This window comes from Leptinotarsa decemlineata, unplaced genomic scaffold (assembly GCF_025532065.1).
Source record: "Leptinotarsa decemlineata unplaced genomic scaffold, Ldec_3_MD MMD2_tig00026358_RagTag_RagTag, whole genome shotgun sequence".
Taxonomy (NCBI): domain Eukaryota; kingdom Metazoa; phylum Arthropoda; class Insecta; order Coleoptera; family Chrysomelidae; genus Leptinotarsa; species Leptinotarsa decemlineata.
The window spans coordinates 11,581,266-11,594,109 of record NW_027412703.1 but is presented as its reverse complement, the minus strand read 5'-3'; the positions used below and the strand labels follow the sequence as shown (position 1 = coordinate 11,594,109).

At 32.5% G+C, this 12,844-nt stretch overlaps 1 protein-coding gene across 6 annotated transcripts in view; it reads left to right on the top strand.

Annotated features, from left to right (window-relative positions):
• Positions 1-11,548, top strand: part of LOC111514764 (uncharacterized) — a 165,059-nt gene extending 153,511 nt beyond the window's left edge. For all 6 annotated transcript variants that reach the window (XM_074184822.1, XM_074184817.1, XM_074184819.1 and 3 more), the window contains 5 exons: positions 6,011-6,179; positions 6,404-6,548; positions 6,595-6,706; positions 6,758-6,876; positions 8,918-11,548. In XM_074184822.1, the coding sequence (XP_074040923.1) occupies positions 6,011-6,179; positions 6,404-6,548; positions 6,595-6,706; positions 6,758-6,876; positions 8,918-9,290 (918 nt within the window). In that variant the 3' untranslated portion in view covers positions 9,291-11,548. The remainder of the gene's footprint in view (positions 1-6,010; positions 6,180-6,403; positions 6,549-6,594; positions 6,707-6,757; positions 6,877-8,917) is intronic.
• Positions 11,549-12,844: the final 1,296 nt, after the last annotated feature.

Here is a 12,844-nt window from a genome sequence, read left to right as displayed (position 1 = left end):
TTATTACTAATCAACAAATTTGTGCTATTCGTTTAGACTTACTGTCACAAAATAAAATAAAACTCGTTTTTGTGAAAAATTTATTTTTTTGCAGATTATGTTTTCAAATATTATTAGGGAATTGGTAATGCGTTATGAAGCAATTTTCAGATTCTCATTCATTTTAGAATTGATCTAATTTCTTAATTTGCTTTCTGTCGATTTTTATTTTTTTGAGTGAAAATCATGCGTCGGACAAAGAAATACCAGGAGATCAAATTTTCTCAAAAATAAATGAGGATTTTAAAAATGATTTTATTTTGAAAAGAAAGCATTGGCGTAGTACTTTTTCCCCAAAAATATTCAATGCGAAACCCGTAGGGATGCCACTGTTTGAAAAAATACAAATTTGTGTACATCAGAAAATGCGCCTTGAGGCATGGAACATATGTACCAATCATGCCAAAGATGTCTACAAAATTATCTCAGTTGTTATTAAAAAACTGATTATTTTTGAAAACTTTGCCACCCTGTATCTCAAAAGTTAAGGCGTTTAGGACATACGTCCATAGGAAGTTTTTTTCTTAAAATGGGTCTAAGAATTACCTCCTTAAATATTAGCATGTGTTTAAGGTATTTATATTTCGCGCCAAATCTCCACCTACATAAATTAAATAATTGTTAAATATATTTGCTATTTCAACCGGGTCCTTGACAAGTTCGTTATTTTTTGTTTTTATTAACTTAATAGGTGAAGGATCTTGGTCGGTTAATATTTCATTAACAGTTTGCCATTTTTTTTTAATCATTACCCCCATTTTCAATACAATTCCTATAGTATTCATTTTTTGTTTCCCTGATGAGGTTATCTAATATTTTCTTTTGAGGCTGACATCCGGTTATCCATTTCTTTCGCTTTCTTTGTTTGCTATTAAGTTGATGTACCTCGTACATTCTTCTAAATTAGTTTTCATGATATCAATGAACTCATTTACTTCAAGATCGAAATTGTTGCAATGTAAAATACCACTCTTATCAGCAGCCTCCATTTTAACTGAACTTTTTTTAATCTACTTTCCTATAGTACTTGATATCGTTTTAGTATTATTCTCGTGAGGTATGACAATTCCTGCTAAGGTTGTGAAATGGTCTGTAACGCATGATTCCAAAGTAATTGGTAGGATTGTGTCATAGTCCTGGTTTTTTGTTTTGGCAAAAATGTTGTACAAACATGTGTTAGAGTTTTTTATACCCTCGTCGGTGTATTCATCGCTGATTAATATTCATATTCACTCAAGGTGTCCATTCACGAGAATTCGCGAGAATTCACTAATATATCAATATTCATGTCCCCTATTATTAAGTTATAATCAAAATATTCGTTACTACGCTTCAAAATAGTATCTAATTCAAGAAAAGGTTCAATTTCTGTAGCCGGTGATCTATAAAGATCATTGATTATAAATACGGCGTTATGCACATTCATTTTGATTTTCAGAACTTTTATTCAGTTCGATGGTTGTGTGTGAGTCATACATTTATGAGTTTACAAACATTATGACGCCATAATTTTGATTCAACTCCCCAAAGTTATACAGTGTTTTGTAACCTTGAATATTGAAAATTGTTTGTTTCGGAAAAAAACAATACAGTCAAATGACAAATCTATTTTATCAAGGAGAATTAAATATTCATCGAAAATATTTGACATGCTACGAATATCGTTATCTATTATTTTTAAGTTTTCAGAACGTTTGTTGATTTCTAGAACATTTTTAGTTTATAATTTAAAATTTTTACCAAGGTTATTACGACTCATCAATCTTATTGCTTCGTGGGGTTTGTTCGTGCTCTCGTTTGTCGGGGTGGTTCTTGATTCTTCTTTTTCCTTTCGTCCTCTAATATGACTAGGGGATCTGTTTTTCTTTTTCCTGTGACAATAGTTTCTTGTTTTCTTCAGCTAATAACTCCTTGATGGTGTAGTCTACATTGATGATGAATAGTTTCCCGCCCTTTTATATGTGCTTTTTGATTATTCTGATTCATATCAAGACACTCGAAAATCTTTATACATATATATATATATATATATATATATATATATATATAATATATATATATATATATGTATATATTTGTGTATATTATACATATATATAAATATATTATATATTAAATTTCCGAAAGCTTGGACAAACTTTAAAGAGTACTCTTTCATTTGCTGCTTAGCCCCATTATTTGTTGGTTCCATTCCTAACTAGTCAGCAACGATTACCTTCTCCTCTATATATATATATATATATATATATATATATATATATATATATATATAAATATATATATATATAAATATATATATATATATATATATATATATATATATATATATATATATATATATATATATATATATATATATATATATATAGACGAAGATTTTATTTTATAATCTTTATAATTATTTTATAATTTTATAATCTTTAAAATCTTCGTCTATATATATATATATATATATATATATATATATATATATATATATATATATATATATATATATTTAGGAAACACTTGCTACATGAATAGCATTTTACAAGTGTTGTTCATAACGAAGAATTTCAAGAACGAAGTTTTAATGACGAATGAGAACGGGAATGTTTCCTACTTATTCATCAAACCCAAACACCTGTTCATGCAGCTGCAGTTTCGTAAGAAGGTATCTTTTTCCCTCCAACCGATTTCCTGGAGTCTTTGAAGTCCACTAGATACTCGTTAGGACAACAAGAGAATTGTTCCGAATTCTTGGGGTTCTTGTTGAATACTCTTCGTGAGCAAAACAATAGCAAAATCAATACGCCTGACCGCTCTGGACTGAATGATTCCGTACTGCCCATCTCGTCTTGTGTTTGTAAATCTTTTGCTGTGAAAATCCTCACTTGTTTACTTTGTGGTAAATGTTCAAGAAGTACCGAAAACTTATGTGAATTTCTGGAACTTCATCTAGCTTTTCCTAATATGACTAATAACCAGTCCGTGCAAAGCTTATTGTTGAATCATCTGAAAATGGAATTTTTAACAGGTGATGATCGACTGTATTGTCAAACATGCGCCAAACTAACTGACTCTTATAAGGTATAGCTGAGGCACCAGTCAAATCAAATCAAATCAAATCAAATCAAAATATACTTTATTGTCTGAAGAACATAATTCTCATTGACAAAGTCGTTTACAAAATAAAAGAACAAAATAACACAACAATCACCTTTAGATATATATCGATATGATAAATAGTGAGGTAGAAAAAGTGATAATAATTATAATTGGACTACGATAGACGCACATCTGAGTCAAAAGAAATTTGATACATTATCCTCGTACTGGTCAACAAAATATGAAATATAAGTACATGAAAATAATAAAAATGATCACAATTTTATATACATATATACACATATATACACATACATACATATACACATATACATACATACACATACACACACATATACATATATAACTCAATCTAATAATCTAATAATAACACTGATGATTTTCAAAGAAGACTCAACCTCTAATGGAAGCAAGAAACTCTTTGGAAGGTTCGAAATAGATGAACATTTCAACCTAGCAGACCACTATTATAATATTCATGCAGTCATTGTTCACTGTGGTTCTGGCGTTGAATTTGGTCATTATTACGCCTTGGTCAAAGATGAAACGGACTGGTTCAAGTTTGACGATAGTGATGTCACGAAGTGCTCTGGCGATGCATTGAATTTATTGGAGCCTCTGGAGACACCCTACATTTTGTTTTATAAGAGAGAGGACATTGTTAGATCAAGATCTTCAGATGATGTGGTGCTGCATGTTTTTCCGGGTTTTCCTGCAGCAAATGCGCCACTGGAATCAATGAAGTCGCCCCGGAGCGCCAATTAATTCATTTTATTTTTATCGTTGTTTTATCAATAAAAAAATTGTCAAATAGTCATGAAATATATATCAAACTGAACGTGTCATTTTCTTATTTGTCCATTTATGCGGTCCGAACGCAGGTCTAGTTGTGTTTTGATTTGTATTTATTCCTCGATAAGTGGATTATGAGTGTTAAATTTATGGATGTTTTTAAGTTTTCCCAAATGTCCATATCGTTTCCCTCATTGACTTGTTTTATGTTCTCTGGTGGGGGAAAATTATGTTTTTTTTGTATGGCAAAGGTACGACGAGCACAAAAAGGCATACATAAACCCAATAATATATAAATCAAACCTCGCAACACACACGGGACAAAGCAAAGAGGAATGTTAAAACAGTACCTCAGTAGGTGCCCTTTTGAGAGAACCGCAGTTGACATTATGGGATCACTTCCTATGACCACATCCGGTAACAATTACCTTATGGTTGTGATGGTTTATTTCTCCAAATGGCCATGAAGTAGTATCCTTTCCCAACCAAGAGGTTAAAACGGTGGTAGAAGCTCTGTTGCAGAACATAATTGCTAAACACGGTGTACCCCTGGAGTTACATTCGAATCAGGGCCGCGCAACTTCGAATCGGATTCATGTAAGGAAGTAATGACTTTGTTGGGAATAAAGAAGACAAGAACAACCGCTCTTCACCCACAGTCCGATGGAATGGTTAAGAGGCATACTCGAACCATAAATAAGTACCTCTCGATGTTTGTCTGGAAACGAAAGAGAATGGGATAAATTGATTCCTCTCTTTCTGCTGGCATACCGGAGCTCCAACTTGACACTACATGTTACACACCATCCATGTTGTTAACTGGTCGATAACTGAAGCTTCCAATAGATATAATGTGTGGCAGCTCATCCAATGAATCTCAAGAGGTACCCCTTTCAGAGTATGTGTCCTAAATTGCAGAGACCATGACAAAGACCTAATTTGGTAACTGAAAAGATAAACGATCTGGTGTACAGAATCCAATTGTCACCTAGAAGCAAGTCTAAAGTTGTCCACAAAGAGCGACTGAGTCCTTATATGAGTCGTTATTTTTCCTCTTGGTAAGATGGCAGTGTTATAAATTGTCCCCTGAAACAAAATAACGCCGGCCGCCGTTGGTCTTCGTCAGTTGACGTTAACCAGCTGTCCGCTTCCCCTACGAGCGATGACTCTCGAAAGTCGGAAATTCTCGAGCTAACGATGGACTAGGTCTTACCTTTTAACGTGCGATTCTTAGCACGGGTTGGACGATAGGCAGTATAAATCGATCGTCCAGCCTCTAGGCTCGAACCACTGTTTTACCTAGCGACCGATTGAATGAGTGGAACAAACCACTTACGCCAACCAACTGGCTTCAGTCCCGCTGATTTCAAAATTTTGTGTTCCGGGACTGGCATCGGTTTTTTATGCAAGTTGTTAAATCATTTGTACAGGAACAAGCACTACAAGAAATCCTTAAGGCGCTTCAAGAGTGGTGCCTGTGTGAAAGTAGCGATTCACGTTGGATTTGAGTCGCTGGAGATTAAATTCATTTGGAAAAACGTTCTCAGGAAATTTATTTCACATAAACGCGGTCTACCAGATAAAGGCTCCAACAATCTTAAAAAAGGAAAAAACACCTCAACTGTAGATATTTATAGATATTATAGATCCATTCACATGCTATCTGTGCATTACAAAGTGATGAAAAGAGCTAACACTGAAGTCGATGGATGTAGCCGTTACTACGTGGTAGGAGATCATAATGAGAAGAGAAATGAAAATTTCTATGTTTTTTACCACTTTTAATTGTAACTAACACTACAGTTTTGTCCTATATGGACTGTGTTTCATTATTTTATTTATCTGCAACTTCTGATTTGTTTTAGCTATGGATTGTGGTAGCTTAAGTAATAATATTTTATAGTCTGACCAAAGGTAATTCGTTTTTTTAACTGAACAAGGGATTAATACCTAATTCAAAATCAATTTAATAATCAACAATTTGTTTCTTATGTCAGAACTTTTGATAACATATCATAAGCCTTCCTGGAAGTTATCTTTCGTTATGTATCAATTACAATTTATGTTTCAGTTACTCAATTTGAATCATGAAGTGACAAAAATCAATTTTGAAGACTTGAATTTCTGTCATACTGTTTTGCTATGTAATTCAAAATATGTAGATGCTGCCCTCCAAATCTTACAATCCGAAAACTCAAAAGGGTTGAAGAGGTTGAATTTCAGATCTTGTTTATTCCAAAGTGAGTATTTATAATGAATAATAATCCCAATATAGAAAGACCCAATTTTGTTAACTAATTACTCAAAACTGAATGTTATTATATAAAGTCTAAGCACCCTAGATTCTAAATATTGAATATATGCTTCAAAATTCAAAAATTTGCAAAGGGAAGTGGATAATTTTTAAAAGTACTCCCAAAATATTTCTTATTATATTTTCAATAATTTAAGATTTTTTCTTCAGATTTCCTATCACCGCCTTCAAAGGAAAATACTGGTTTCAAAAGAGTTAGATATGGAGTTAAAACAGGATTAGTTGATCATCCTTTTGAAAAAGTTGCTAGAAACTTAAAGAAACTAAGAGAAATAGAAATTTTTACTTGCAGGGAGTAAGTTGGCTCTGATTAAACTTTTTAAACTAATCTTCCTTTTCAGGTGCAGTGGAAATGGTGTTATATCTGGTTATCCTCTTATAGGAATTTTCGAAAATTTGCAGAAATTGACATTGGAAATACCTTTATTATTAGATGGGGCGTTTTTGAAGGAGGTAATAAAAAAAATGTATTGTCTTAATTTTTTTGTAATCAGTATTTTTTAGGTTTTCATGAAATGCCAAAAAATTGAGTGGTTGAGTCTCAAATGTATAGCCCAGAATGAAAAATTTATGATAAATTTGTGCCAAAATTTGAAGTACTCTGCTGCACTCAAACATTTGAGGTAGGTATCTAATTTGAGAGATAAAGATGAAAATGAAGAACAAATGAATTTCAAATTGGGCCCCTTATATAAAATTATGCAATAATTTCATATGATATATTATATAATTTTATATTTTATCAAATTTTATTGATAGTATTGCAATTAATGGCAAATGAATTATAACAGTTTTTATGAAAAAATATTCAATTAATGATATTTTTAAATATTCATTTAATATAAACAAATATAAGGTAGGGATATAATAAATTCTCAATTTCAAGTGAATTCTTCATTCATCAGTTTTTAAAAATTTCATATAATAGAGTGATTCATTTTTTAGTTTCATTTTTTCATTCATTTATATTTCCCTATATTAATACTCTCTTGATCATTGATTTTGCTAAAAATGAATTGTTGAAGAATGGCACTAATGACACAAATAACTGTTTCAAAGTATAGACAATTTATAATTTGTCGATTTTTATGCAATACAATGCAATAAATATATTTTTGCATATTAGTTATTAATTTGTGCATCCAAAGTAAGTTGACAAAGTAATGAAAACGAAATGGCATGGCTACTGATCTGAACAACCTAACCTTTTGATGAAGAATTGCTTTTACTTTTGAAATTCACTGAAAAGTAACTTCATGTTATGATTTTGGGTCGAATTCATGAAAATCATATTGCAAATTCTAAATCTGATTTCTGACAATTCAAATATTCCAGTACCTAGCGGTCAATTGGGGTGACATTGCCCAACATTTGAGTTGATAATTTTCACATAACCCATTTTTTGATATCGTAAATAAAATTTGTAACTTTGGAAGAGGTGGTTTGTAGATGTGATTTATGTAGTTATTTTATTTTTATATCATTTCCCTCTTAAATAAAAAATAAATTATGGGTCACTTTGCCCAACAGATGTTTTCTTTATATAACAAAGCTATAAATAAAATATAAACAAAACCACCTCCTCAGGGTGTTACAAGAGCCACAGTAAAGACAAAAATTGCTCAAAAAATCAAAAATAACTAGTATAGTTGCCAGGACTGTCGACAGAAGTATTATGAACCACATACAATTTTTGTCTCTATCTGAAGGATGAGAAAGTAAAAAAACTAAAATTACAATGTAACACTTCAAATTAAAGGTGGGCAAAGTGACCCCAATTTTTGTGTAAAACGTGGGGTGACATTGCCCACTCGAATATCAATCAACAGTTGGGAGCAGGAACGAATTTGCATTACATTTTCTAATAATAATAAGTGATGAAACTCACCTTGTTTTCGTAGAAGCTGTGTATATGTAATTTTGAAGAGCTCAAATTTTCATGGATAACACACGTTACAAATAGAATAGTTAATTGGTGATAGCACTTATCTGGAGCGACCTACAAACTTTAGAATATCTCGTTGTCGTTGAGGAGGTATGTTTCATTGACTGCAGCGCCTCAAACGATCTTTCAGCCATTTACTATGGAGGCGCGAAACTGTTTTTTCAAAACTGGGCAAAGCTACCCCAGAGGACAAAGTCACCCCAATTGACGGTATGCGGTACATCAGACAGCCATTCCCAATTCATAATCACGCAGATTATTCATTGGAAAAACAACTATTTATGTATATGATGGAATCGGCCGATACTTGATGAAAATCCATAACTAACGTATTCCAAAAACACTTTATTGTGAGATTTTCACTAAATTGTTTTACAAAAACGCAACACGTGTTTCGCCATACAATGGCTTCATCTGGCGTGTCTTTCAACTCACGCCAGATGAAAGACACGCCAGATGAAGCCACTGTATGGCGAAACACGTGTTGCGTTTTTGTAAAACAATTTAGTGAAAATCTCACAATAAAGTGTTTTTGGAATACGTTAACTATTTATGTAGACATCAATCTGTCATACGATGATCTAGTTTTCACAAATGCTTCTGTCACTTGGCCATGGTTGAACTGTAAATTCTTGGTTTTAGGCTTAAACCTACCTCTGTTAGGTAGGGAACATATTTTTTTAGAAACTCTAATAGATTATGGCTGCGATTTGTTTCAGATTAGAACACAATGAAATCGTTATTGACAAACTGCTAACTAGTCTCACCCAAATCGACAAGAAACTCCTTCGAATATTTCTGGAATGTGAGAACCTACGTTTCACTTACGCTGAAATCGAGCCTTTTACATTTTTTATGGAGAATAATCCTCAGCTTATTTTCTTTTTCCTAGTTATTAGAAAAAGCACTTCAAAGCAAATAAGCGACATCCAGAAAATCATTCATGGGTTCAAGAGAGGAAATCCAGCAAAAATATTTTATGTTAAAAAAGAAATAGACCCTTTTGCTGGAGTATTTCCTATACCAAATGCTCATCACGATTTAATTTTCAATAGAACTAGAGTTTCAGTTATCAATTTTGATGAATTTTAATTGTTAGTGGTGAAAAAGTATTAGTTGTTTCTTAGTAAAAGATATTTATTTTTTTGGAAAAGAAAGGTTTTGGCCTTCTATTTCTCCATCTTAATACAAAAAAAATGTGAGAACCTTCCAAAACTTTTCTTTTCTTATTTTATTTAAAAATGTATTTACTTTTTTCTTCATACCTTACATTTTTATGTTGATGGCATCTATAGACTTTCTCTAGGAGATTTTTATGTGTTGGGACTGCTATTGAGTTAGGTGATAGTCTCTAGTTTTCATCTTTCTTACAATCTAAATTGTACGATAGGAAACATGCAGCCTATTTCAAATTACCAATAAATTATCATTAAATTTTCATTAATAAATATTTGGCATAGCCGTTTTAACAATTTTTGACAATTTAAATCCGAGGGGCAGCAACAATACAATGATGAATGACAAATTTAATATCGCTCAAATATTAGCAACTTTGAATATCAGAGATGAAACCGAATACTAGAAAACATTGAACTTAGCGCAGAAAATGGGCAACAGGTCGAAAATTTAATATTAAGAAGTTGAAAGTTGATCTACCCTTTTAATGTAATGTTAAATTATTTCATGCTGCATGAAATGAAATGTGCGAAATGCTAAGGGTTATTCAGGCTGCATGTTTCCACTGCATGTCTTTCTATAGTTTAGATCAAACAATGTCATATATTAGATATGTCTATAGAACTTAAGTAGGTCAGAGAATTCATATTTTAATTCAATGTTACACTTTCAAGAAGAACATCTCTTTCTAGAGACCTATTTTTCATTTGTGATTCCATACTATTTTGCATTTTTGCCCCTTGCTGAATGTGTCTGCTTATTGTATACCCTACTCTTGGCTTCGCTAATTTATTGTGTGCCAAACTTTTTCAATTATGTAAATACTGAATTATAGATTTGCTTGAAAATAGTTTACTGAAAATGATTTGAACTTTGACAAATCGGAGAATAAAACGACAATAAGGGTGATTGTCAGGCTCAGAATTCACCAATTTTTTCTGTAACAACAAAAACACAAATTGTTGAATAATTTTAACATTATTGAAGAAGGCTAGTTATTTACTGGTAGTTATTTACTGATGACTTGTTTATTTCAGTGTTGCAGTTTTAAAAATTTGTTGAACCATTCTGTTACCTACAATCAGTAAGGTTTCTAATAACTATTCTATATTTGTTTGAACCAAAATAAGAATAATAATAAATTAATATAAGGGGAATAAGTTAATTTACCAATCCTGAGTTGAATGTTACATTGTTTTGGTATATTATGTATTGTGAATTATAAATCGAATAAACATCAGTGACAATTTTGTAAGAGTTTGTTGGTTTTGATATTCCCCAATATAATTGTCAATAGATCTTTTGTTTGAAGGTGATTGACAATGTTTCATGATGAATTTCAGTAATTCCGACTTCCATTGTCTGACATTATATAAAATGATTTGAAATACCTGAAAGAATTAATGAAAAAGACGAATTAAAAAGAATAGCTGAAGATAACCAAGAAATAAATAAAAATAAAAAATTAAGAGATTCCAAGACAAGTTACTTCATGACGTTTCGATTGTTAGTATCCACAATTGTCTCCGAGAGATGACTATTTATGAATCATTCAAGTACTTTCACTTACGCTTTCCTTTTTCCGCTTCACCGGTTTAGCGAGAGATGGCCATTTGGTGGAAGTTGGCCATTTTTCGCTTAATTTTAGGTTTCCATATGTTGCGTATCTCTACGCTAGCTTGGGTAAATTGTTGGACAACATGTATGCGGCTTCTTTGAATTTCCTCGTAAACCAATGTACCTCCCTGTGTATGATCTCAGCTGGGACCACTCGATGTTATGTTGATGGGTCCTCGCTGTGTGTGTTTTTTGGGTTCGACAATGCGAACTTTCAAAGGCCTCTTAGATTCACCGATATAGGATTTTTCGCACTCACAGGGCATCCGGTAAATGCAATTCTTGGAATCGCAGGGATTTCAAATCATTTCATATAGTGTCAGACAATAGAAGTCCGAACTAATGGAAAGTCAATAGATCTGATTAATTATTGTTATATTTGTTTTTTGAATGTGATGATCATAATCTCAGTTTTGTAGTTGCTTTTTCATTTTGAAATGTGGGTGAAAATGTCACTCGAAATTTATCAGTGTGTAAATAATGTTTATAGTAGGTACCTTTTCGTATTGAATGTTTTATTAAGTGGTTGAATAAATTTGTTCGATAATTTTTTCAAATGATTTTCTTCTCAATTTTCTTAAAATATTCATTGAACTGTAACCTTAAAAATTAATAAAAATAATCACTACATAGAATAAAACAAAGTCGCTTCCCGCTGTTTCACCTGCGTATGCTTAGATCTCTAAAACTACGCAACATATTTTGATGTGGTTCTTTAATAGATAAAGTTATTCAAGAGGAAGGTTCATATGTATATTACATACATAATATAGTAGAGAAACATAAGATAATTTGAGAGGTTTCTAATGTGATGTCGTAAATAAACACATTTTGTGTGCTTACATTGCAAACACTGGCTGAACCTTACAAAATAGATCAAAATAACACCATTAAAAAGTCTACAAAAAAATCCGTTTATGTTATATGTCAATTTCTTGAGGATAACCCGCAATTACCATTTCTTATCCTCGAGAAATAATGACTTATTACGAAGATATTTTAAACAATACAGCACTAGTCCTTATCCAATTAAGTAACTTAAATACATTGTGCATTCAATATAGATCAATATGGCCCTTTACAGCATGTAATTCAAATGAATATTCTCGAAGATATTACAGATTTGAATTCCAGGGACATAGAGGTTGCGGCGGTACCGGCCTGGGGGCCGACGGCGCGTGTCTATAAATAGCCCATCGAAGGCCTTGCGGAAATTTCTATCAAAAACCTACCTGTAATTCAGAATTCATGTTTGCACCGATGTCGGAAAAATATCAGATGGTTTTCCATGGCGGGAAACAAATCATCTAAGTACCTGAATGAAAGCTTCGGTTGATAAAGTGGAAACAAGGTTTCGATGTTTTTGTATCTCGGCCCCTTCTCTCTTTAACCAAAACCAGCCCTGCGTAAAATAAGTCTATCTTACTGAAAGGGGAAGCAGGATCCAATCTGAAACTTGACAAGTTACCCATTGTGGGTTGAATTAACTGGTAACTGAATTCACAACATTGTATATAACATCCGACGAGATCTTATTCGATAAGTTTTTGCCAGAAATAGACCAAAATTTTTCACGATAAGTGGGTAAATCAAATATCAACGAGATTTTTCGACCTTTAGGCATGACCGCAGACCTCGCACCAACATTACAGCGAACAACATCAGCAGTGTTCGACAGCTTATAGAAGATGACAGACGTCGTACCACTTCTGAAATTGCAAGTGAGGTCGGCATAAGTTATGGGAGCACTTACTCCATACTCACAAGGGAGCTAGGGTACCGTAAGGTGTACAACAGGTGGGTTCCTCGCCTTCTCACAGCTGACCAGAAATTGTATCGTCTTCAGGTGTGTG